Source organism: Chiloscyllium plagiosum, unplaced genomic scaffold, assembly GCF_037043375.1.
Source record: "Chiloscyllium plagiosum isolate Xiang-an unplaced genomic scaffold, Cpla_swu_hap1 HiC_scaffold_10, whole genome shotgun sequence".
Lineage (NCBI taxonomy): Eukaryota > Metazoa > Chordata > Chondrichthyes > Orectolobiformes > Hemiscylliidae > Chiloscyllium > Chiloscyllium plagiosum.
In genome coordinates, this window is record NW_028270148.1 from 14,652,305 (window position 1) to 14,679,113 (window position 26,809).

At 51.3% G+C, this 26,809-nt stretch overlaps 1 protein-coding gene across 1 annotated transcript; it reads left to right on the top strand.

Annotated features, from left to right (window-relative positions):
* On the top strand, positions 1–26,570 carry dact2 (dishevelled-binding antagonist of beta-catenin 2). The gene is made up of 4 exons (XM_043696802.2): positions 1–371; positions 11,437–11,569; positions 22,781–23,083; positions 24,150–26,570. Exons 1-4 carry the CDS (start codon positions 126–128, stop codon positions 25,451–25,453), a joined length of 1,986 nt encoding a protein of 661 aa, XP_043552737.2. The 5' UTR covers positions 1–125; the 3' UTR covers positions 25,454–26,570.
* Positions 26,571–26,809: the final 239 nt, after the last annotated feature.

The window sequence follows — 26,809 nt, forward strand, 5'->3', positions numbered from 1 at the left end:
GTGACTGTTGAATGTGAGTCCCTGTGTGTGTGAGAGTTGAGAAGTAGCCTTTCTCTGTCTGTCTGTGTGTGTCTCTCTCTCTGGGCAGTGAATCCGATCAGTTGTGCCTCTCAGGGGGCTGCAGGATGCTGAGCAGGAGGTACCGGTCTGTCCCTGCACCTTCAGCCGCCTTTGACCGCTGCCGGGCCGGGGAGAGGCTGCAGGCTGCGCTGGCCGGGCTGCAGGAACTGAAGCTGCTGAAGGAGAAGCAGAGGGAGCTGGTGAAGGGGGCACTGGAGATGGAGAGTCCGACAGCAGCACTGGCCACTAGGCAGTGTATCACTGAGGAGGTGAAGTTGGAAGCGACCCTGAGCTGTCTAAAAGAGCAACTGGTAAGGAATTGTCCTCAACAAAAGCCCAGTCTCTGCACCTGACAGCTGCTCGTTCCGAGGTTAACATTGTCCCAACTTTTCTCAACCTCACCTGTCCTTGATCTCAGTTTTGTGAAGATTTTTAGCCTACACCTGAGGGGAAGGTAAATTTAATAAATCATGAAAAGTTATTGGTTTGGATGAGATGATGCGGAGAAGTTATTAGAAAACAATTAAATCAGCTCCAACTCCTGCAGGGTTTAGCTTTCACCAACCTGATGTGAATATGTTGTACCCTGTTCCTAACAGTCATCATTGTTTAGATTAGATTAGGTTCCCTACAGCGTGGAAACAGACCCTCCGAAGAGCAACCCACCCAGGCCCATTTACCCCTGACTAATGCACCTAACACAGAGCCAATTCACCTGACCTGCTCTTCTTTGGATTGTGGGAGGAAACCGGAGCACAGGGAGAATGTGCAAACTCCACACAGACAGTTGCCCCAGGCTGGAATCGAACCTGGGTCTCTGCAGCTGTGAGGCAGCAGTGCTAACCACTGAGCCCGTGTAGTCATCTGTCAGGGACTTCAATACACACCTCTGGAGTTAGGCGGGTCCACAACCCGGTCTCCCACCCCAGTTCTGAGGAAGGGTCACTGGACCCGACACGTTGCCTCTTGATTTCTCTCCACAGATGCTGCCAGACCTGCTGAGCTTTTCCAGCAATTTCTAGTTGTCTCCCACTTCAGAGGCAGGGAGTTACTACTGTGTCACAAGAATTTGCTTCTTTTTAAAAAAGGTTGTTTTCCAAAGTTTGCATATAATTCCCACAATGCGATCTCTGATATGTAAACTTATTTACATGTATGGAATATTTACGCATTTAAGGATTATTCCAAAAACAGTTACAAACATATTCACATTTAATGTGTCTGGAAGAATTATTTACAACTACAATATTTACTAGTCATGTTTCAGAATTTTACAAACATTTTCTCTGTTAATATTTTTCCACGTCTTCGAGTTAAAATGTCACGGTTTTGTATTTACAGGGGACATGATTATATTTAAAAGTTATAGCAATATATTTGAGTTACATGCATTCAAATACACAAGAGTTTACAGTAAAGTCTTGATGAATTGGGATTTTTCACGGCCAATTGGATCCCCATGATCTGTGTGCACATTAAGCGTCAATCCACATTGTAACTGGGATACACACCCCTGCCTGGCTTTCTACAGGTCGTCTGTCTGTATTTAAAATATCAACAACTCGTCAACTAAGTGTGAAAACTAGGCAGGTTGTTCCCGGGACCAACTCCCTGTTTTGTGACAAATTCTCTCTCTCTCTCTCTCTCTCTGACTGGACTGCCGCTGAGGACACATACAATGCAGATGTGAATTCCTCTCGAATCCTCTCCCCTCCCTCCCTCCCTCCCTCCCTCCAACCCCCCGAGGGGCCGTCTCGACTTGTTCCTGGGGCCCGCTGCCAAACGCCAAATAGCCTTTGCATATTTCGAGATTGCCTTCTGCTGAAAAGACAGACTTACATTTGTATAACGCCTTCAGCACTTCCTCCCTCTCCCCTCTTTTCTCCCCACCCCCCCCCCCCCAAAAAAAACCCAAGGAACTTTACAGCCACTTTCCAGGGGATGCAGTGGCAGTTGTAAAAGTGGGAAACAGCCGGATTGTGCACAGCAAGATCCCATAAGCAAAAATAAAATTCTGATTGCCTGAATTGGTGGCGTTGGTCAGGTGATAAATATTAGCCAAGAGGATAACTGCCCTTCAAAATACATATGAATATACAGGTTAGGAACAGAAATAAGCCATTCGGCCTTCTTCAGCTGCTCTCCCATTTAATAGCTGATTGACAGTGGCCTCTCTAGACCACACCATTCGGTCCTTGGATATGATCATGGCTGATCTATCCGAACACCATATTCACTTTCTTCCTAGACCCCTTGAAACCTTTAAAATCTGAAAACTTACCTTGCTAAACAGGTGGTGAAACTAGCATCAATTGTAACATAAGACCAAAAGAAATTGGAACAGGAGTAGGCCATTTGGCCCCTCGAGCCTGAGCGAAGGAAGTCTGTGCTTACCTGGTCTGAATTACATATGACTCCAGACCCACAGAAATGAGCCTTGACTCTCATTGCCCTTTCAAAATGGCTGTGCAGGCCACTCCGTTCAAGGGAAGTAGGGGCCAGGGACACATCCCATAAAGGAATAATGATAAACAAAGTTAGTTTGGGGTCTTTAAAGGTATCAAGAAGTATAGGACGAAAGCGTGCTGAACTGTCGGAGGTGCCACTTTTTGGTTGCGATGGTAAAACAGTTTTCCTGATGAAGAGCTTAAGCTTGAAAGGTCGAACTCTCCTGCTCCTCTGTTGCCTGACTGGCTGTGCTTTTCCAGTGCCACACTTTTTGACTCTGACTCTGACTCTCCAATATCTCCAAGTCCTCACTCTCTCCGTGTGGCCTCAATCTTACCTCCTGATGCCATGGGATCACCAAGCTCTGACTAAGAGGGTAGTCGGGACTCTGGTTTACCACTGCAACTGAAAGGTGGCACCTCTGACAGTGCAGCACGTTCAGTGTGGTGTAAGGAGATGCCAAACTAACTTTGTTTATCATTATTCCTTTATGGGATGTGTTCCTGGCCCCTACTTCCCTTGAACTGAGTGGCCTGCTCAGCCATTTTGAAAGGGCAATGAGAGTCAAGTCGCATTTCTGTCTGTCAAGACCAGGTAAGGACAGCAGACTTCCTTCACTCAGGCTCAATGGGTCGAATGGCCTACTCTTGTTCCTATTTGTTGTGGTCTTATGTTACAATTGAAGCTAATTTCACCACCTGTTAGCTTGGTAAATTTTTTGATTTTAAGGGTGTCAAGGGGTATGGGGAGAAAGATCAGCCATGATCACGTTAAAGGGCTGAATGGTCTTGTCTTGTTTCTGTTAATGGACGGCATGGTGGCTCAGTGGTTAGCACTGCTGCCTCACAGCGCCAGGGACCCGGGTTTGATTCCAGCCTCGGGCAACTGTCTGTGTGGAGTTTGCACATTCTCCCCGTGTCTGCGTGGGTTTCCTCCAGGTGCTCCGGTTTCCTCCCACAATCCAAAGATGTACAGTTTAGGTGAATTGGTCATGCTAAATTGCCCAGTGTTCAGGGCTGTGTAGGTTAAGTGCATTAGTCAGGAGTAAAGGTCGGGGAATGGGTCTGGATGGGTTACTCTTCAGAGGGTCGGTGTGGTCTTGTTGGGCCGAAGGGCCTGTTTCTTTCCTGTACAGATTCTAATCTACTAATATAATAATCCAGATTCTTCTTAACTAAATTTAATTCCAGCAGTGGGCACCGATCACTGAGATCATGATTCTAATTGCAGCTTGATTCATTGTTTAAATTCAAGTGGTGGCATTTGACCCCATGTGCCAGCAGCATTGGCCTGTGCCTGTGGCTCACCAGCCCAGCTGCATTACCACGGCACTGTCTGAGGAAACTGAAATGCAGAGAGTAGGAGCATTGTTTCAAAGCATTTTGGGAGGTGGGCTGGCCATTGATTGATTGAAAGGCACTTTTCACATTAGACCAGAAGATAAGATAAGATAAGATAAAGATGTTAAGGAAATCAAACAGAGGAGGAAATCCTCTTTGAGAAGAATGTGGCATTGAAGAGGAGGGAGTGACCATGGTAAATATCAGTCCTACCTGTTAATTAAAGGCAGACAGGGAACAATTGACTTTACGTCAAATCCTCCTCCTTGACAAGGTCTGTCTGACTAAAATGCTATGGGTTGATAATGGTATGTTTCCAGTTGGTAAGGCCTCCTATTCATAAAGAAATCAGTGTGACTGGCTTCAAAAAGATATCATTACCCCTTTGTTCCAACTTCATAGGTCGCTCTCCCTCTCTCTCTCTCTCTCTCTCTCTGTCTCTCTCCCTTTTTCTGTTTCTCTCTCTTCGCCCCCTCCCTCCCCCCGTCGCCCGGGCTCGCCCCCTCCCTCCCCCCCCCCGTCGCCCGGGCTCGCCCCCTCCCTCCCCCCCCCCCCCCGTCGCCCGGGCTCGCCCCCTCCCTTCCCCCCCCCCCCCCCCGTCGCCCGGGCTCGCCCCCTCCCCCCCCCCCCCCCCGCCGTCGCCCGGGCTCGCCCCCCCCTCCCTCCCGTCGCCCGCGCTCGCCCCCTCCCTCCCCCCCCCCCCCGTCGCCCGCGCTCGCCCCCTCCCTCCCCCCCCTCCCCCCGTCGCCCGCGCTCGCCCCCTCCCTCCCCCCCCCCCCCCCCCCTTCGCCCGCGCTCGCCCCCTCCCTCCCCCCCCCCCCGTCGCCCGGGCTCGCCCCCTCCCTCCCTCCCCCGTCGCCCGGGCTCGCCCCCTCCCTCCCTCCCCCGTCGCCCGCGCTCGCCCCCTCCCTCCCTCCCCCGTCGCCCGCGCTCGCCCCCTCCCTCCCTCCCCCGTCGCCCGCGCTCGACCCCTCCCTCCCTCCCCCTTCGCCCGCGCTCGCCCCCTCCCTCCCCCCCCCCCCCCCGTCGCCCGCGCTCGCCCCCTCCCTCCCCCCCCCGTCGCCCGCGCTCGCCCCCTCCCTCCCCCCCCCGTCGCCCGCGCTCGCCACCTCCCTCCCTCCCCCCCGTCGCCCGCGCTCGCCCCCTCCCTCCCCCCCCGTCGCCCGCGCTCGCCCCCTCCCTCCCCCCCGTCGCCCGCGCTCGCCCCCTCCCTCCCCCCCCGTCGCCCGCGCTCGCCCCCTCCCTCCCCCCCGTCGCCCGCGCTCGCCCCCTCCCTCCCCCCCGCGCTCGCCCCCTCCCTCCCCCCCGCGCTCGCCCCCTCCCTCCCCCCCCGTCGCCCGCGCTCGCCCCCTCCCTCCCCCCCCGTCGCCCGCGCTCGCCCCCTCCCTCCCCCCCCGTCGCCCGCGCTCGCCCCCTCCCTCCCCCCCCGTCGCCCGCGCTCGCCCCCTCCCTCCCCCCCCGTCGCCCGCGCTCGCCCCCTCCCTCCCCCCCCGTCGCCCGCGCTCGCCCCCTCCCTCCCCCCCCGTCGCCCGCGCTCGCCCCCTCCCTCCCCCCCCGTCGCCCGCGCTCGCCCCCTCCCTCCCCCCCCCGTCGCCCGCGCTCGCCCCCTCCCTCCCCCCCCGTCGCCCGCGCTCGCCCCCTCCCTCCCCCCCCGTCGCCCGCGCTCGCCCCCTCCCTCCCCCCCCGTCGCCCGCGCTCGCCCCCTCCCTCCCCCCCCGTCGCCCGCGCTCGCCCCCTCCCTCCCCCCCCGTCGCCCGCGCTCGCCCCCTCCCTCCCCCCCCGTCGCCCGCGCTCGCCCCCTCCCTCCCCCCCCGTCGCCCGCGCTCGCCCCCTCCCTCCCCCCCGTCGCCCGCGCTCGCCCCCTCCCTCCCCCCCGTCGCCCGCGCTCGCCCCCTCCCTCCCCCCCCCGTCGCCCGGGCTCGCCCCCTCCCTCCCCCCCCCCGTCGCCCGCGCTCGCCCCCTCCCTCCCCCCCCCGTCGCCCGCGCTCGCCCCCTCCCTCCCCCCCCCGTCGCCCGCGCTCGCCCCCTCCCTCCCCCCCCCCCGTCGCCCGCGCTCGCCCCCTCCCTCCCCCCCCCCGTCGCCCGCGCTCGCCCCCTCCCTCCCCCCCCGTCGCCCGCGCTCGCCCCCTCCCTCCCCCCCCGTCGCCCGCGCTCGCCCCCTCCCTCCCCCCCCGTCGCCCGCGCTCGCCCCCTCCCTCCCCCCCCGTCGCCCGCGCTCGCCCCCTCCCTCCCCCCCCGTCGCCCGCGCTCGCCCCCTCCCTCCCCCCCCGTCGCCCGCGCTCGCCCCCTCCCTCCCCCCCGTCGCCCGCGCTCGCCCCCTCCCTCCCCCCCCGTCGCCCGCGCTCGCCCCCTCCCTCCCCCCCCCCCCCCGTCGCCCGCGCTCGCCCCCTCCCTCCCCCCCCCCGTCGCCCGCGCTCGCCCCCTCCCTCCCCCCCCCCCGTCGCCCGCGCTCGCCCCCTCCCTCCCCCCCCCCGTCGCCCGCGCTCGCCCCCTCCCTCCCCCCCCCGTCGCCCGCGCTCGCCCCCTCCCTCCCCCCCCGTCGCCCGCGCTCGCCCCCTCCCTCCCCCCCCCGTCGCCCGCGCTCGCCCCCTCCCTCCCCCCCCCCGTCGCCCGCGCTCGCCCCCTCCCTCCCCCCCCCCCCCGTCGCCCGCGCTCGCCCCCTCCCTCCCCCCCCGTCGCCCGCGCTCGCCCCCTCCCTCCCCCCCCGTCGCCCGCGCTCGCCCCCTCCCTCCCCCCCCCGTCGCCTGCGCTCGCCCCCTCCCTCCCCCCCCCGTCGCCCGCGCTCGCCCCCTCCCTCCCCCCCCCCCCGTCGTCCGCGCTCGCCACCTCCCTCCCCCCCCCCGTCGCCCGCGCTCGCCCCCTCCCTCCCCCCCGTCGCCCGCGCTCGCCCCCTCCCTCCCCCCCCGTCGCCCGCGCTCGCCCCCTCCCTCCCCCCCGTCGCCCGCGCTCGCCCCCTCCCTCCCCCCCCGTCGCCCGCGCTCGCCCCCTCCCTCCCCCCCCCCCCCGTCGCCCGCGCTCGCCCCCTCCCTCCCCCCCCCCGTCGCCCGCGCTCGCCCCCTCCCTCCCCCCCCCCGTCGCCCGCGCTCGCCCCCTCCCTCCCCCCCGTCGCCCGCGCTCGCCCCCTCCCTCCCCCCCCGTCGCCCGCGCTCGCCCCCTCCCTCCCCACCCACCCCCGTCGCCCGCGCTCGCCCCCTCCCTCTTTCTCTGCCAGTCATTTATTCCCACCTTTGAACTTTTCCTTAGGCACTCTGTTATGATGACCATCTCATAACTTTCTCTAAATGAGCTGGAACAAGCTGAATATTGGCAGTATGCTGTCACCTCCTGAATCCCATTCTAGGACCTGAGCACAAAATCAAGGCAGACATTTCACTGCAGTGAGAGTGGGGTGGCTTAGTCGTGTTAACCCAGAGATCAGGTAAAGTTTTGGCTCTTGGGTTCGAATCTCATCGGGCAGATTGTGGAATTCCAAATCAATTTAAAAATCTGGAATTAAGAATCCAATGATGACCATGAAGCGATTGTCAGGGATGACCCATCTGGTTCATTAATTCCCTTTTGAGGAAGGACACTGCCATCCTTACCCACTCTGTGACCCCAGAACCATTGCAATGTGGTTGACTCTCAACTGCCTTCTGGGTAATTAGGGACAAGCAATAAATGCTGAGCTCGCCAGTGATGCCCTCATCCCATGAATCAATAAAGAAAAGTATCAAGGGTTTTGTTGTGATGATACTGGTCTGGCTTGCGGATGAAGCTTCGACATCAAGGCTCTGTCTGCCTGGTGGGTGCCCATGACAGAATCAGGAACGCTGCTTCAAAGAAGACCTGATGTCCTGACCAATGACTATCCCCTTGACCAACTTGACAAAGCCTGCTGATCTGGTTGGTATCACCTGATCTGTTGTTTGTTTTTGGAGATCTTGCAATTTGTCCGTCAATACTCCTCCACCACCGCAATATCCAAAAGTGTTCCATTGGCTTTGAACTAACCAGTGGTCAAGATTGGCATCATGTAGATGCAAGTCTTTCTTTAAATGTTTACGTTAAGAGACGCCTGTTGAGCAAGCTAGACCCTCCCCTTGTGTTCCATGGTCACGCTATCTGACCTTCCAGCTCAGTTGAGAGTGTGGTGCTGGAAAAGCACAGCAGGTCAGGCAGCATCTGAGGAGAACGAGCAGGAGAAGAATCAACGTTTCTGGCATCGGCCCTTCATCAGAATGCTCAGTCCCCTGTTCCCACTTTCTCCTTGGAACGTGAAAGGTTAAAGGGAGATTTATGAAGAGATTCTCAGAATCCGTGGGAAAGGCTAGGGAAAAGCTGGAGGTTAGTAACCACTGTAGAGGGGAAAGTAAGGGTGCGTTTTTAAAAATATTTAGTCAGTGAATTGTTGTAATCTGGCAGTGCCCAGAAAGAAAATTGGAAATGGATTCAGTTGTGACTTTTAAAAGGAATTTGATCTATACTCATTGAGAGAGTATTTTCAGGGTTACTGGGATGGGACGTGGAACTAACTAGATGGCTCCTTCAAAGAGCTAGCACGCTGGTACAGTGGTTAGCACTGCTGCCTCACAGCACCAGAGACCCGGGTTCAATTCCCTCCTCAGGCGACTAACTGTGTGGAGTTTGCACATTCTCCCCGTGTCTGCGTGGGTTTCCTCCGGGTGCTCCGGTTTCCTCCCACAATCCAAAAATGTGCAGGTTAGGTGGATTGGCCATGCTAAATTGCCCCGTAGTGTTAGGTGAAGGGTAAATTTAGGGGAATGGGTCTGGGTGGGTTACGCTTCGACAGGTCGGTGTGGACTTGTTGGGCCGAAGGGCCTGTTTCCACACTGTAAGCAATCTCTTCTAATGATAGAAGCAGTGGGCTGAATGGCCTCCAATAGTGTGAAATGAAGCTTCATTCCCCTTGGTACCTGGAGTGTGACGAGGTCACGGGTCACACAGACAGATTCCTATTTTGGCTTTCATCTTCCTGGTGTCAGTTTTTAACTGCTTCTCTCTCTCTCTCTCTCTCTCTATCTCTCTCATCACATGCAGGTTTGGGAAGCTATAATTATTGGAAACTAAATCCTTGCACATCGCGTAATCACAATTAATGTCTTTGTTTTTCTTCGGAATGGCTGAAATGAGATCTTTTTACGATCTGCTGAATTATCAATGACTGCTGTATATCTTCACGGCCGCTCTATGTGCGCTACCACCATTAATCAAGACGGTCAAAGACTTTGGCTTCACATCTGTCACTTCCTTGATGTGCATTTGGATCGCTGTAAAATACACATCGAAAGTAAATCACTCCAGATGCTGTCATCTGAGGAACTAATTGCATCTCCATTTTCTGTCTCGGGCAACAATATATCCAGGTTGTGTTTTTAAAACAGTGGGTTCCTGACTACTTTCTTGGGTAGGACCTTCCCCAGTTGGGTGGTCAGCTTGTGTGGATCAGACAGCGCTTCTGTGCTGCACTGTTACCCTGTTCCTGTTATGTGCAAGGTATCAGCTGGGCTTTTGTTAGATGGTCCTCTAGCCTCTGAGTCAGTGGTTTGAGGTCTGCTCAGGGGACTTGAGAACAAACCCTTCCGAGTGCAGTGTTGAGGCTCTGTCAGAGGTGCCGTCTTTCTGGGTGAGATCATGTCATGTGGTGTAGACTGACGACCGGTAATCTGTGATTAGATTAGATTCCATATAGTGTGGAAACTGGCCTTTCTACCCAACCAGTCCACACCGACTCTTCGCAGAGTAACCCACCCAGACCCACTTCCCTCTGACTAATGCAACTGGCACTATGGGCAATTTAGCATGGCCAATTCACCTGAACTGAATTGAACCCAGGTCCCTTGCACTGTGAGGCAGCAGTGCTAACCACTGAGCCACCATGCCACCCCCGAATGTTAAACCCTTCTCCAGTAGAGGACCTGCTGTTGGCAGGAGTAAGATGTTGAGGAGCCCTGACAGAATGCGTGTGGAATGGATGTTGCCTCTTATGGGGGAACTGGGGGTCACCCATTTGACACCAAGATAAGGAGAAAACGTTTCCAAAGAGGGTTGTGTGTCTTTGGAACTCTCTTCCATAAAACAAAACATAGGAGGTCATGCAGCCCATTGAGTCTGTTCTGCACTCCTCAAAGCTGAGTCCTTTTAATGCAGGGATGGATGTATCCTTATTAAACCAGGATAGGTCAGGAATGCAGAGTGTTCGGGTCAGCTGCAATTTTATCAAATAGGCAATTAAGGGGGCTGAGTGTTCCCACCCTGCTCCTAATTCATATGCTTGTGTTTGAAGAAGAGCAGAGGGGTTTCTCTGGAGTGTACCTAAGAATAGATGTGTTTGTTAACCCATGGCTATATATAAATGCAGGTCGGTGCTCTTTGTAGGAGTTTGTTGTCTGCAAATCGGCTGCCGCTTTTGGCTACATTACAGCAGTGACTATAGTTTCTCAGCTGTAAAGCAGTTTGATCTATCCAGAGGCTGCATATAGGTACTACATAAATGCCAATTTCTGCTGCACCTTTTTATGGAGTGGTAGGAAATCTACGGTAAAGTAGGAATCAGAGGGTGTTGTAAACAGCTTTCAATCTGTGTGTCTTGGGTGTTCAGAGTTCCACATTTTTCACAACCAGCAGACAGGCAATGGGAGTCGTTGTTGTAATTTGAATGGGAGGTCAGAAATCTTGTGGAGCCATTCCCCAGACAGGTGGCATGGTGCAGTAACCATTATGGTCCATGTTTGATGGGCTGAACTGCCTGCTTTGCTTTTTAACACCCTGGAGATTGACCTGGAGGGTTTGAGCTATAGGGAGAGGCTGAATAGACTGGGGCTGTTTCCTCAGAGTGTTGGAGGCTGAGGGATGACCTTTTTATAGAAGTTTTTAAAATCATGAGGGGCATGGATAGGGTAAATAGACAAGGTCTTTTCCCCGGGGTGGGGGAGTCCAGAACTGGAGGGTGTAAGTTTAAGATGAGAGGGGAAAGATTTAAAAGGGACCTAAGGGATAACTGTTTCACACAGAGGGTGGTGCGTGTATGGAATGAGCTGCCAGAGGAAGTGGTGGAGGCTGCAACCATCATAAAAGGCATCTGGATGGGGATGTGAATAGGAAGGGGTTAAAGGGAAATGGCTCACATGGGGACCCAAATGGGATTAGATTAATTTAGGATATCTGGTCGGCATGGACAAGTTGGACCAAAGGGTTTGTTTCCGTGGTGTACATCTCTGTGACCTCATTCCAGTTTTGGAAAAAGAGCCATTTTGTATTCCGAGTATTAACTCTAGCTTCTCTCTCCACAGATGTTTCTTGGAATTCTGAGTTCTTCCAGCACTTTAAGACTTTTATTTGTTTGCAGTTTATACCTTCGATACTGAGGGAGAAGCCTCCTGATTTTCATTTGTATCTATGACACTGTACTGCATATCTCAGTAAGATAGAACAGCAAACTTCTTGAGTTAATCAAACGCCATCAATGCAATGTAGAGTTCTGTACTTTGTGACCACCCGTTAATATAAAGCAGCAGAAATCGTTTGTCGCTGAAAGTTGCGGCTTGAATTGTTTTTTTTGAGTAAAAGTCTCTGGTTTGCTTTTCAGTCACATTTAAGGAAGCAAGATGCAGGACTAAAAATTCATTTGCAACAACTGGACCGTCAGATCCAGGAGCTAAAGCTCGACGTGAACAAGACTTCCTCAGAGCAACTGGAGAGTGACAGCAGACCAAGTTCGGGTAAAGTCCTCCGGGTGTGGTACTTGCGTTGCTGAACCCAAACGTGATGAGCCTTTCCTGTGTTTGAGTGCCCCTCTGGTGGGGCAGACTGCTTTCAGAAACCTGGGAGGAGGCCATTCAGCCTCCGTTGAGCCTGTCCCACCACCCGAGTGACAATGGGGGAGGGTGAGGGCAGATGATGGCCGCATGGTATTATTGCTGTTCTATTAGCCCAGAGTCCCATAGAAGACCTGGCTTCATATTCTGATTCAGTAAATATAGAACATAGAATGTTACAGCGCAGCACAGGCCCTTCGGACCTCGATGTTGCACCAACCTGTGAAAATAATCTGCCCATCTAACCTACACCGTTCCATTATTATCCATATGTATGTCCAATGCCCATTTAAATGCCCTTAACGTTGGCGAGTCTACTACTGTTGCAGGCAGGCCGCATCACTGTCTGAGTAAAGAAACTACTCCGATATCTGTCCCAAATCTATCACCCCTCAATTTAGTCTTCACCATCTGAGGAAAAGGGCACTCACTGTCCACCCGATCTAACCCTCTGATTATCTTATGTCTCAATTAAGTCACCTCTCAACCTTCTCTCTAACGAAAAAAGCCTCAAGTCCCTCAGCCTTTCTTCATAAGACCTTCCCTCCATACCAGGCAACATCCTAGTAATTCTCCTCTGAACCCTTTCCAAAGCTTCCACATCCTTCCTATAACGTAGTGACCAGAACTGTACGCAATACTCCGGGTGCGGCCACACCAGTGTCTTGTACAGCTGCAGCATGATCTCATGGCTCCAAAACTCAATCCCATACCAATAAATGCCAACTTATCATATGTGTTCTTAACAACCCTATCAACCTGGGTGGAAACTTTCAAAGATTTATATACCTGGACACCAAGATCTTTCTGTTCATCTACACTGCCAAGAACTTTACCATTAGCCCAGTACTCTGTATTCCTGTTACTTCTTCCGAAGTGAGCTACCTCACACTTTTCTGCATTAAACTCCATTTGCCACTTCTCAGCCCAGCCCTGCATCTTATCTATGTCCCTTTGTACTCACAAAATCCTCGCCACTATCCACAACTCTGCCTACCTTAGTGTCATCTGCAAATTTACTATCCCATCCTGCATGCCCATATCCTGATCATTTATAAAAATGACAAACAGCAGTGGCCCCAAAACAGATCAGTGTGCGACACACCACTGCTAACTGAGCTCTAAGATGAACATTTCCCATCAACCACCACCCTCTGTCTTCTTTCAGCTAGCCAATTTCTGATCCAAACCACTAAATCACCTTCAATCCCGAAACTCCATATTTTGTGCAATAGCCTACCGTGTGGAACCTTATCAAATGCCTTACTAAATCCATATACATCACATCAACAACCTTACCTGCATCTACCTGTTTTGTCACCTTCTCGAACTCATTAAGGTTAGTGAGGCACAACCTACCCTTCTCAAAACCATGTTGACTATCCCTAATCAAATTATTCCTTTCCAGATGATTATAAATCCTATCTTTATAACCTTTTTCCAACACCTTACCCACAACTGAAGTAAGGCTCACTGACCTATAATTACCAGGGCTGTCCCGACTCCCCTTCTTAAACAAGGGAGCAACATTTGCTATCCTCTAGCCTTCTGACCCTATTCCTGTCGACAACGATGGCATAAAGATCAAAGCTAAAGGCTCTGCAATCTCCTCCCTGGCTTCCCAGAGAATCAGAGGATAAATCCCATCTGGCCCAGGGGTCTTATCTATTTTTCAGATCTTCCAAAATTGCTAAAACCTCCTCTTTTTGAGTTGAAAAATGTGGTGCTGGAAAAACACAGCAGGCCAGGCAGCATCCGAGGAGCAGGAGAATCGACGTTTCAGGCATTAGTCCTTCTGGAAATTCCTGAAGAAGGGCTGATGCCCGAAATGTCGATTCTCCTGCTCCTCGGATGCTGCCTGACCTGCTGTGTTTTTCCGGCTCCATATTTTTCAACTCTGGTCTCCAGCATCTGCAGTCCTCACTTTCTCCTCGTTGATCAAAACCACCTCTTTGTCAACCTCAATCTCATCTAATCTTGCAGCCTGTATCTCCGTATTCTCATTAACATTGTCCTTTTCCAATGGGAATTCTGATGAAAAATATTCATTACACAATTCCCCTATGTCCTCATATTCCACACAATTTTCCACTACTATTTTTGGCCCTAATCTTACTCTAGTCATTCTTTTATTCCTGGTATACCTATAGAAGGCCTTTAGGGTTTTCCTTGACCCTATCCGCCAACAACTTCTTGTGTCCCCTCCTGGCTCCTCTTCGCCTTCTCTTTAGAGCTTTTCTGGCTAACTTATAACTCTCAAGCCACCTAACTGAGCCTTCATGCCTCATCCTCATATAAGCCTTACTCTTCCTCTTGAGAAGAGCTTCAACGTCTTTAGTAAACCAGTCTCAACAACTACCTGATAGGTAGATACTTATCAAGGACCCACAGTAGCTGTTCCTTGACTAAGCTCCACACTTCAAGAGTGTCCATCCCCTCCAGTTTCCTTCCCCATTCTATCCATCCTAAATCTTGCCTAATCGTATCAGAATTGCCTCTCCCCCCAGTTATACCTCTTTCCCTGCAGTATATACCTATCCCTGCCCATTGCTATTGTAAACATAACCAAACTATGGTCACTATCGCCAAAGTGCTCACCTACCTCCAAATCTAATGTCTGTCCAGGTCCATTCCCCAGTACCAGTCCAATATGGCATTGTCCCTTCTTGGCCTGTCTACATACTGTGTCAGAAAACTCTTCTGCACACATTGAACAAAAACTGACCCATCTAAACTACTTGAACTACAGTATTCCCAGTCAATATTGGGGAAGTTAAAGTCCCCCATAACAGCTACCCTGTTAATCTCGCTCCTATCGAGAATCATTTTTCCTCTATATCCCAGGAATAATTTGGAAGCCTATAGAAAACTCCCAACAGGATGACCTCCTTTCCTGTTTCTAACCTCAGCCCAAATTACCCCAGAGGATGAGTCCTTAAATGTTATCACAACTGCTGTAATACCACCCTTTATTAACAATGCCCCACTCCCCGCCTCCTCATCTTCTCTGTTCTTGCTGCAATATCTAAATCCCGAAATCTGCAACAACCATTCCTGTCCCCCCTCTCGCCATAGAGTCCAGTGATGATCATGAAACTGTCAGGGGTTGGCGGGCTGTGGGCGGAGGGGTGTCTTTAGGAGAGGAACTCACTGTCCTTACCCAGTCTGACCTACATATAACTCCCAACTCCACAGCCAACAACACCCACATCCTGTGAATGAATAATAGAAACAAAAAATAGATCATGGCTAATCTACTTATTTATAGTTTATATAAATCTTTAGCTTAAACAGTGGCCTCTTACTGGTAAGGTAAGTCCCTGGTTGTGTGGGGCAACATTTTTGAATTTGATCAGTATGGAGGTGATGTCTTCAATAACTGAGGAATCTAAAAGGAGCTGCCAGAAACCTAAGACAGTCACCTCTAAGAAATTTTGGGGAAAAGTCCTTAATCAGCTGCTCAATTCCGGATTCCCTTTTATATACCTCCTTTTGATGTGGAGGTGCCGGTGTTGGACTAGGGTGGAAAAGGTCAGCGGTCACACTCCATCAGGTGATGAAGGGGTAGTGCTCTGAAAGCTTGTGATTTCAAATACACCTGTTGGACTATAACCTGGTGTCGTCTGACTTCTGACTATACCTTTGAGTTATTCCTTAAAAATTATCCCTTTCACCGATTTTAAAAAAAAAGTTAAAATAAAAGTTCTACTTTCGTTAAAACCTTATGTTTCTGACCCGATATACTCTTTCACTCTGGCAGCAGGAAACATGTTTCCGCTGATGGGTGAGTGCCGAACCAGAGGACACAGCTTAAAAATATGGGGTAGACCATTTAGGACAGAGCTCAGGAGAAACTTCTTCACCCAGAGAGTGGTGGCTGTGTGGAATGCTCCGCCCCAGAGGGCAGTGGAGGCCCAGTCTCTGGATTCATTTAAGAAGGAGTTGGATAGAGCTCTCAAAGATAGTGGAATCAAGGGTTATGGAGATAAGGCAGGAACAGGATACTGATTAGAAATGATCAGCCATGATTATATTTAATGGCGGTGCAGGCTCGAAGGGCTGAATGGCCTACTCCTGCGTCTATTGTCTATTGTCTATTCATTAAAATTCTTCCTCTTTTTAGGTATTTGTCATTCTGTTAAAATATATTTCGGCAGGATGTCCCTGCCAGTCCAGCATAGAGTCATGGAAACAGACCCTTTGGTCCAACTTGTCCATGCCAACTAGATATCCCAACCCAATCTAGTCCCACCTGCCAGCACCCAGACCAGATCCCGCCAAACCCTTCCTATTCATATACCCATCCAGATGCCTTTTCAATGTTTCAATTGTACCAGCCTCCACCACTTCCTCTGGCAGCTCATTCCATACACGTACCACCCTCTGTGTGAAAAAGTTGCCCCTTAGGTCTCTTTTATATCTTTCCCCTCACCCTAAACCTATGCCCTCTAGTTCTGGACTCCCCCCAACCCAGGGAAAAGACCTTGTCTATTTATCCTATATTTATGCCCCTCATGATTTTATAAACCTCTATAAGGTCACCCCTCAGCCTCCGATGCTCCAGGGAAAACAGCCATAGCTTGTTCAACCTCTCCCCATAGCTCAAATCCTCCAACCCTGGCAACATCCTTGTAAATCCTTTCTGAACCCTTCCAAGTTTCACAACATCCTTCCGATAGGAAGGAGACCAGAATTGCATGCAATATTCCAACAGTGGCCTAACCAATGTCCTGTACAGCCGCAACATGACCTCCCAACTCCTGTACTCAATACTCTGACCAATAAAGGAAAGCATACCAAACGCCGCCTTCACTATCCTATCTACCTGCGACTCTATTTTCAAGGAGCTATGAACCTGCACTCCAAGGTCTCTTTGTTTAGCAACAATCCCCAGGACCTTCCCATTAAGTGTATAAGTCCTGCAGGTGCAGCCAAAGTAGTACAGCAGGAGAAATGCCTTGGGAGGTTTCATTATGTTAAAGGCACTATATAAACAAAAGCTGTTGTTGCTGAAAGTGTTGAGTATGAAACTTGCTACTGCATGGAATAGCATTGGTGTGTTTAAGGATAGGTACAGGAGAGGGAGAAAATTATGGCCAGTACTGGTAGAGTGAGAGGAGGCTGCTGTGACGTATAGATGCCAGCATGGGCTGAACGGCCTGCTTAAAAACTCTTTCATGGGATGTGGGTATCACTGGCCAACCAGCATTTGTTGACCATTCCTAATTGCCTTTGATTTGAGTGTCGTGCTGGGTTAGGGTTAGGGCTGAGAGCAGTTAACAGTTAACTGTTTTCCTGTGGGTCTGGAGTCACACCTAGGCCCGAGCATAGAGTCACAGAGATATACCGCATGGAAACAGACCCTTCGGTCCAACTCATCCATGCTGACCAGATATCCCAACCCAAACTAGTCCTACCTGCCAGCACCCAGACCAGATCCCACCAAGTCCTTTTCATTCATATACCCATCCAGATGCCTTTTTAAATGTTGCAATTGTACCACTTCCTCTGGCAGCTCATTCCATATATGTACCAAAGAAGTTGTAAATTGGAGGAAGGCTAATTTTGATGGTATTAGGCAAGAACTTTCAAAAGCTGACTGGGGGCAGATCTTCGCTGGTACAGGGACGGCTGGAAAATGGGAAGCCTTCAAAAGTGAGATAATGAGAATCCAGAGATAGTATATTCCTGTGAGGGTGAAAGGAAAGGCTGCTAGGTATAGGCAATGCTGGATGACCAGAGAAATTAAGGGTTTGGTTAAGAAAAAGAAGGAATCATATGTCAGGTACAGACGAGATAGATTGAATGAATCCTTAGAGTATAAAGGCAGTAGGAGTATGTTTAAGAGGAAAATCAGGAGGGCAAAAAGGGGACATAAGATAGCTTTGGTAAATAGAGTTAAGGAGAATCCAAAGGGTTTTTACAAATACATTAAGGACAAAAGGGTAACTAGGGAGAGAAAAGGGCCTCTCAAAGATCAGCAAGGCGGCCTTTGTGTGGAACCGCAGGAGATGGGGGAGATACTAAATGAGTATTTTGCATCTGTGTATATTGTGGAAAAGGACATAGAAGATTATGGAATGGAGGGTAATAGATGATGACATCTTAAAAAATGTCCATATTACAGAGGAGGAAGTGCTGGATGTCTTGAAACACTTAAAAGTGATAAATCCCCAGGACCTGATCAGGTGTAACCTAGAATTCTGTGGGAAGCTACAGAAGTGACTGCTGGGCCTCTTGCTGAGATATTTGTATCATCGATAGTCACAGGTGAGGTACTGGATGACTGGAGGTTGTCTAACGTGGGGTCACTGTTTAAGAAGGGTGGTAAGGACATATGAGGAAGGCAGATTTAAAGGACATTAGTGAACCAGTTTTAATAACAATTGATGACCGTTTCATGGTCACCATCACTGAAAGCAAGTTTTATAGGTATTTTTGAACCAACCTGTTGAGAAATGTTACTCACACCTCTCTGAAGCAGGTGGAACTTGAACCTGGGTCCCCTGGCTCAGAGGTAGGGACACTGCCACCGCTCTAGCTTTATGAATTGAGTATAAATTCTATCAGCTGTCACTGTAGGATTTGAACTTGGGTCCAGAGAAAATTGGACTGGCCTTTTGGGTTAGTAGCTCAGTGACATTACCACTGTCTCCCCATCTCCCTGGCTCCTTTTGTCTGAGTAGCAGAGAGAGAGCGAGAGAGCGAGAGGGGGAGAGACCAGTTCTTTGTCACTTTAGATTGTCATTTTAGTGCTGTCTGACTCTCACACTACAGGTATCTTGCTAATGGAAGAGTAACGTTCAGTCCAGCACTGGGCTCCCTCTCTGTTAAATGACTAATGCAACATTAGGATGTACGCCTGGCAGCTACTCAGCAGGATTGTACAAGTGCTGACTGTATCAGGTTCCCTGGCCTGGTGTTTGTATAATAACATCTCCCAATCCATTCTCTTGGCTCCAGCTTGGAACAGCCAGCTCACTGCTGCTGGTGGATTCCAGTCTCAACTTTGCCACTTTATTAATAAAAGTTAAATTTTAAACTTGTATTAATAAGTAACGCTGTTGCTGCCTGGGAGCTGTAAAGACTCCTCTGATTACCACATCCCTTCCACTCGAGCCAGACAGCATCCAGTGCCTGGCAAATCCTGATTTTTTCCCCCCACTCCCCACTCCCCCATTCTGACCATCTCACTCCAGCAACCGAACAAAGTAAGAGCAGCAAGAGAAGGCCACTCTGCCCCTTAAGCATCTTACATCCTTCAACAAGATCACAGCTGATCTGCGTACTCTACATGAGGTTTATAGCAGCAGTCAGTCTCTTTTATCTGAAGGGTCACATCTCAGAGTTACACAGCACGGAAACAGACCCTTCGGTCCAACCCATCCATACTGACCAAGTTTCCCAAACTAGGGCGGCACGGTGGCACAGTGGTTAGCACTGCTGCTTCACAGCGCCAGAGACCCGGGTTCAATTCCCGACTCAGACGACTGACTGTGTGGAGTTTGCACATTCTCCCCGTGTCTGCGTGGGTTTCCTCCGGGTGCTCCGGTTTCCTCCCACGGTCCAAAGATGTGCAGGTCAGGTGAATTGGCCATGCTAAATTGCCCGTAGTGTTAGGTAAGGGGTAAAGGTAGGGGTATGGGTGGGTTGCGCTTCGGCGGGTCGGTGTGGACTTGTTGGGCCGAAGGGCCTGTTTCTACGCTGTAAGTAATCTAATCTAATCTAAACTAGTCCCACTTGCCTGCATTTGGCCCATATCCCTCTAAACCTTTCCCTGTTCAAATTCATGTACCTATCTCCTGTTGAACAGTCAGTTTAAGCTGATACCCAATTGACGCCATCTGGTGCAACATTGATCTCGCGTTGTGAGGGGTTGCCCCATCTCCTTCATATTTGAACATAGGAATGGAAGTAGGCTGTTCAGTCCATTCAGCCATTCAATACAATCATGGCTGATAAAACACCTTCAATGTTTTTATTCACCCATGTCCATAAGCCTGTACCCTCCTTGGGCTTTTAATTTAACTTTGATCTCAGTGATATTACATCTATTATATCTTCAAACTTTCCTAGTGACTAAATTCATCACCTTGAGAATTAGTAATCTCTTCTCCCATCTCTGATAACCTGGTTTGAACTCTCCTTGTATCACCCACGGTCTAGGCTGTCTGTCGAGCACAGAGGTAGGTCATTTGATCGTTGAGATTCTTGGCTCTTGGGAAGAGAGGGTGATCTTAACTCCTGTTTTTTCATTCTTGACCCAGTCAACTCCTCATCCTGAATTAATTCTCCAATTCCCATTTTTAAATTATTTATGGAATACATGTCTGCACCATTCCAGATCCCAACAATTCTTGAGGTGGAAGAAGGTCTTTGCACCTTATTTTGAATCCTTGACCTCTGATGATTTGCCAGAGAGAATAACTTCCCTCTATTAAACCTTCAATCTAGAAAACCTCTTGAAACTCTCAATCTTCTGTTTTCTGAGGAGAACATGCTAACTCTATCCAACTCCCTCACTATTGAAGTTTTTCATCCCTGGTGAAATCACCTTTTGTTTTAACGGCTCAGTGGTTAGCACTGCTGCCTCACAGCGACATGGACCCGGGTTCACTTCTAGCCTCGGGCGACAGTCTGTGTGGAGTTTGCACATTCTCCGTGTCTGCGTGGGTATCCTCCGGGCGCTTCAGTTTCTTCCCACAGTCCAAAGATGTGCAGGTCAGGTGAATTGGCCATGCTAAAATTGCCTATAGTATTAGTCAGGGGTAAATACAGGGTAGGGGGGTGGATCTGGGTGGGTTACTCTTAAGAGGATTGGTGTGGACTTGGGCAGAAGGGTCTGTTTCCATACTGTAGAGAATTTAATATCTAAACCCTTGACATGCTCACTGAAGTTCAGTGCCTTGGATAGACAACATTACAGAGTCAGAGTCTGATAAAGCATTATTCCTACCACAATAATTAGGTTTTATCAACTGTCAAATCACAGACTTTGTTTCTTAATGCTGCAGATTTGCAATATCTCCAGCTTATCTTCCGTTCTCCCACCCCCCCTCAACTTTATCCTTCTAGGATTAAATCCAGCTCTGGTCTGCAGCTTCTCTTGAGCAAGTTTATGTAAGCTGAGCTTGGTCTCCTAAGCCTGGTCTTCACTGTGGGTTGGGCTGTTAACCTTGAATCCTGTTAATGTTGTGTAGAGAGGAAGTAACTATTGTCTACCTTGACTCCCTTTCCCAATCTCTCCCAGTAACTATGTGGTTTCTCCAGGAGTGGGGTAAGTCACAATGGAGTGAGGTGAAATTAGATTGGAATGGTCTTGTGTGGACCTGAACACCAGCCTGCTGTAATTGGACAGAATGGCCTGTGTTCACTTTCTCTTTTCGAACTATAAAAACTGCTCAGTTTACAAACCTCTTTTGAGCAGGTGATGTACACTTAGTACATTTCTAATGTATCCTTATACAGTTTTAATTTTTCCATTTTTGTGTAAGGATACCATTGCATTGGAAAGGGCTCTTGTGTCACAGTGGTAGTGTCCCTACCTCTGAGACAGAAGGTTCCGATTTATTACACCCCCGTTCCAGAGTTGTCATGATATTTCTGAAAATTGTTTAAAATGGCTGTCTTAGGTCGTAGAGTCCCTACAGTGGGAAAGCAGGCCATTTGGCCCATCAAGCCCACACTGACCCTCTTAAGAGCAACCCTCATGTTATACCTGTAACCCTACATTTCCCATGGTTAATTCACTTAGCCAGCACATCCCTGGACCTATGGGCAATTTAGGATAGCCAGTCACCGAAAATGCGCATCTATAGACTCTGGGAGGAAATCCATGCACACAGACAGGGATCATGCAACTCCACAGTCTCCCTGTGGGTGGAATCAAACCCAGGTCCCTGGCGCTGAGGCAGCAGTGCTAACCACTGAGCCACCGTAACTATATTTGCCTGGGAAGGGCTACGGTAAAGGTTCATTAAACAGGTCCATTGGATGAACAGGTTGCTCTGTGATATGAGATGATGTGACGAGATTCTCTGAAGTGCAGAAGAACGAGAGGTGATCGCATCGAAACGGAGACAATTCTGAAGGGGCTTCACAGGAGTGGACCCTGAGAGATTGGTTCTACTGGTCATGGAATCTAAACACAGAGGCACAGTCTCTGGATAAGGGACCAGTGAGAGGCACAGTCTCTGGATAAGGGACCAGTGAGAGGCACAGTCTCTGGATAAGGGACCAGTGAGAGGCACAGTCTCTGGATAAGGGACCAATGAGTTTGACTGAGATGAGGAGAAATTTCGTCAGCCAGAAGGTGTAATATCTTCGGAATTCTGTATTCCCGGGATGTTGCTGCATTGTTGGATCTATTTTTTTTGCAGGGAAGTGTTGCTGTCTAGGGGAATTATAGGATATGATGAGCAGGCAGGAAGCTCAAGATCAGCCATGTTTATATTAAATGGTGGATCAGACTCAATGGGTTGGATGCACCTCCTATTTCATGTTGTTTGGTGTTTTCTGGCTTAACAGGTCATTGACATGATATGACCACCCCTCATTTCAGGAGACTGGCAATCCATGAACCTCAGGATAATGTTCTGGGTTCGAAACCTACCATGGCAGATGGTGAAATTTGAATTCGATAGAAAAAAAAAATGGTATAAAAAGTGAGGACTGTCAATTGTTATAAAATCCCATCTGTTCACTAATGCCCCATTGTGGGAAGGAAATCTTCCATCCTTACCTGGTCTGGCCTACACGTGACTCCAGACCCACAGCAATGTGTGGTTGAGTCTGGACAATTAGGGATGGGCAATTAATGCTGGCTACGCCGTCATCCTGTGAATGAATAAAAAATGTACTCTACCTGTGCTGTTGTGGCTTAGTTGGCGAAAGAAATTTGCTCTTCAGCAGGAGATTTGTTCTGTTCCCTTTGACGCCTGTCTCCGTTGAGCTCACTGAGCTCCTCGCTAATAAAAAAAAAAAATGTACTGTCTTCCCTCACCCCAGGGATAATGCCTGGCCCTCTGAGTGTGTGTGGATGATTTCAGTCATCTGCCTGTCTCTGCATCTCTGCGATATTGTGGTACTGAGTCTGGTTTGGTTTCTGCTTCGCAGGGTTTTATGAGCTCAGTGATGGAGGCTCCTGCTCTCTGTCTGCCTCCTGCACTTCCGTGTCCAGTGGGTGTACCTCATCGTCATTGAGCAGCATGCTGTACTGCAGCCACCCGGCCGAGACCAGGGTCCTGAGGTCAGAGGGACGACCCCGTTCAGCCGATGAGCTCACCGTGCCGTCACCGGCTTTCAAGCAGCAAGGTCCCGGCAAACGGCCAGGGGGAGGGATCAGAACCAGCGCGGAGCTGCTTCCCGGTGTCCACACTGCCAGGCTCGGGGTCCCCAGGCGGAGACCAGTCTCTACAGGTACTTGGGATCCTCCCTCCCTCCCACCCGCACGGGCAAGGGGGCAGACTCAGTGGTGGGCTGTAGGGGACTGACTGATGCTGGATAGAGCTGACACCAGGAAGGGTCATTCAGCTGATCCCGGGTATTCCTGAAGAGGGGCTTATGCCCGAAACGTCGATCCTCCTGCTCCTCGGATGCTGCCTGGCCTGCTGTGTTTTTCCAGCACCACATTTTTCAACTCTGGTACTCCAGCATCTGCAGTCCTCACTTTCTCCAAGTTGATCCTGGGTATGGGAGGGACTGCCTGATAAGGAGGGGTTGAGCAGATTGGGCCTGAACTCATTGGTGGGAGAATGAGAGGTGACTTTATTGAAACATGCAGGACCTGACAGGATGGAAGTGAACCAGAGGGAATAATCTCAGGGTAAGGGGTCACCCAGTTAAGACAGAAACGAGGAGGAATTTTTTTCTCAGTTGTGAATCTGTGGAATTCTTTACCTCAGAGGGCGGCTGAGGCTGGGGTGTTAAGTTTATTCGAGGGCTGAGATAGACAGATGTTTATTCAGTAACTGAATCATGGGAGGAAAGGCAGGAGAGTGGAGCTGAGGATTGTCAGACCAGCCACAGAATGGCAGGCCACACTCGATAGGCTGAATGGGCTACTTGTAGTCTTATGGATGGAGGGTCTGGGTGGGTGGGGGAATGGTGTAGGGGTGGGGACAGACAGTGTGGGGATGGGAGTGAGGAGAGGGCAAGACACAGGTATTTGGGACGTGGGGGGGGGGGGGGGGGGAGGAGATGGTGGGTCCGACTGTCGTGGGAGGGGGTTGGTATGAGAAGGAGAGCCCGACTGGGGGCTTTAAGGGCTGTTAATTCAGAGGAGACATGGGGGTGGAGCATACACACTGATTGGGAAAGACCTTCATGGGGTGGTCTCTGTGGTGGATGAGGCACCATCTGTGGAGTTGGGGCTTGGATGAGAGGGTGATATACTGAAGGGGTACAGACTCAGTGACCTGTGTGGGTGTGGGGCAAAGTGTGAACGTTGGTGCAAGCTGTGTGATGTGCCTTGTTTCTCCCACAGGAGACTTGGAGAGGTTGGTACCGCGGCAGACTGGACCCATGGGCATATCTGACCGGAAGCTGCCTCTGCCTGCCTTTGCCGGGAGTGAGCTACGGCTCCCCGCTCTGGATCAGAGGTTCCGGTGCAACCTGATCTCCGAGGACAGCAGCGATGTCTACACTTACCCCAGCCCCCTCCATGCCGTGGCTCTGCACAGCCCTGTGTTCTACCCCACGGGGCGGGTGGGTGGTGTGGACAGCAGGCCCCACGGTGTCCCAGCGCAGGGGGTGCTCCCCTCCAAAACGAGAGCTGTCTGTCCCAAAGAAGGATCTCCACCTCCACAGGCCACCGTCGGAGGGACAGGGCCTGAACTGAGAGCGAGAGCCACCGTGACTGAGAAGGAGCAGGAGCCGTGCACTAAGGCCCCACCAAAGGAACAGGCCGTGAGGCCTTCTGACCTACAGCGGGCTGTCAGCTGCAGAGCTATAGGGCGTCCAGCAGGAGGCACTGTGGGCGCTGGATTGAAGTCCCTGGGGGCTAACTGTTGGCCCCCAATCCCACCCCCGGGTTGGGAGGGGTTAGAGGTGGAGATAGATGTCCCATTCGGGTTGGTGGTGTCCAGTGACTCCTTGGGGACTCGCTCAAGCCTCTCCCATTCGGTAGGCCTCACCAGGCATGGGGGTCTGGATTCCAGCATTGACTCCATTCAGACGACTGACCGGAGGACAGGGGTCAGGCCGGGGAAGGGCAAGAATGGGTTCGCTCATGCCCGGTTTGTGCCCGCAGAGTCCCAGCTCCGGCTGCAGGTCAGTAAAACCCAAGTGGCCAGAACTGAGAGGAGGGTCAGTGGTGAGACGACACGGGTGGCAAAGAGGCCAAGTGCCGGTGTAGGCCTGGCCGGCACAGGGGGCCTTGGAGCTCCTGGTCCAGAGTCCCAGGGCCGGGCCCAGTGGCCGAGGACAGGCAGGCACCGGGGTTCACGGGCTGGGCTGAGGGCACGGATCCCCCCTTGCCCCCGCTCCCACCCCCGCAGCGAGTCAGATGGTTCAGAGTATTCAGCTGAGTGTGCCTCACTGTTCCACTCCACCGTCGCCGAGAGCAGTGAGGGAGAGGGCAGTGAGTACACGGCCAACCGCTTTGGGGACAGCGAGTCGAGTGGAAGTGAGGACCGAGGGCACAGGGTGGCCCTGGTCTGGCCAAAGGCCCCGGGGGGGCGGCGCCTCCCTGCAGAGGCCAGGGTTTGCCGCATCAAGGCATCGAAAGCTCTGAGGAAAAAGATTCGGAGATTCCAACCTGAAGCCTTAAAAGTTATGACCATGGTTTAGTGAGATTGGGGGGGTAGGGTGGGGTGAGCCCTAGGCCTCTTCCCTGGGAATTGGGCCCTAGGTCTCTCCCCTGGAGACTGGGTTGTGGGCCCTGAACCTCTCCCCTGGAGACTGGGCCATGGGCCCTACGTCTTCTCCCTGGAGACTGGGTCCTAAGTCTTCCTCTTGGAGACTAGACCCTGGACCTCTCCCCTGGAGACTGGGCTCTGGGCCCTAAGCCTTTCCTATAGACACAGGGCACAGCCATCTTGACAAAAGAAGAGGAGATGATGGTCTGTTGGTATTGTTGCTAACGTTTTAATCCAGCGATTGAGGTCTTGTTATGGAGACTCCATTTCGGAGACAGATGATGGAATTTAAATCCAGTTAAAATGTGTAATGAAGAGTCTAATGATAACCATGTCAGAAAACCAATCTGATTTCCTCCTTTAGAGGAGAAAATCTGCCAGCCTTACCTGGTCTGGCCTATACGTGACTCCAGATCCACGGCAATGTGGTTGACTCTTGAGTGTCCTCTGGGCAATTCGGGATGGGCAGTGAATGCTGGTCCGGGCAGTGACGCCCACATCCCATGAATGAATTGAAATAGTGATGTGAAGGAGCCAGTGTTGGGCTGGGGTGGATGGTGTTAAAAATCACACACCACCAGGTTATAGTCCAACAGGTTTATTCGGAAGCACCAGCTCTCTGAGCGCTGCTCCTTCATTGAAAAAGGTGAGAGCTGATGTGGTGGCAGGCCTCCTGCGATGAATCACTGAATGGATCTGGCCACCTTTGTACTCTGTATAATAACTTTTATCGTTGTAAGGATGCTGTGTAACAATAAGAATAAAAATATTCCTTTTTGTGTTAAGAGTTGGTCCTTTTTCCTTTTGGGTTTGTGCTTATATCGGATGATAGGGCAGGGATGCAGATGTCAACACGCGGCTCAAATGCCTTCGTTTTCCCAAAAGTCACGTTGTATTGTGATGGGTCTTTGTACAAACACCAGGGTGTTGAGGAGGATAGGATGCTGTTGGGATTAGGAAGTGACATCCAATTTGACTTCTCAATCCAACAGGTCAGTTTGTTGTTGATCAGACTGTCGGGCAGTTTCATGACACTGTTTGATAATGGATTCAACTGAGGCTGGGCCTGGCCAGAAAAACCATTGTCGGAGCTTACTGAGTGCATATTGATTGCCCTGTCCCTAACATTACAGCATTGACCACACTTTGAAACTTCATCAGAGACAGAAGTAGGCCATTCAGCCCCTCAAGCCTGCTTTGCCTTCCGAGAAGATCACAGCTCATCTGATCGTGGCCCCAACCTTATGACAACACCCCTCCTCCCCCATGACCTTTTGACTCTCTCTCT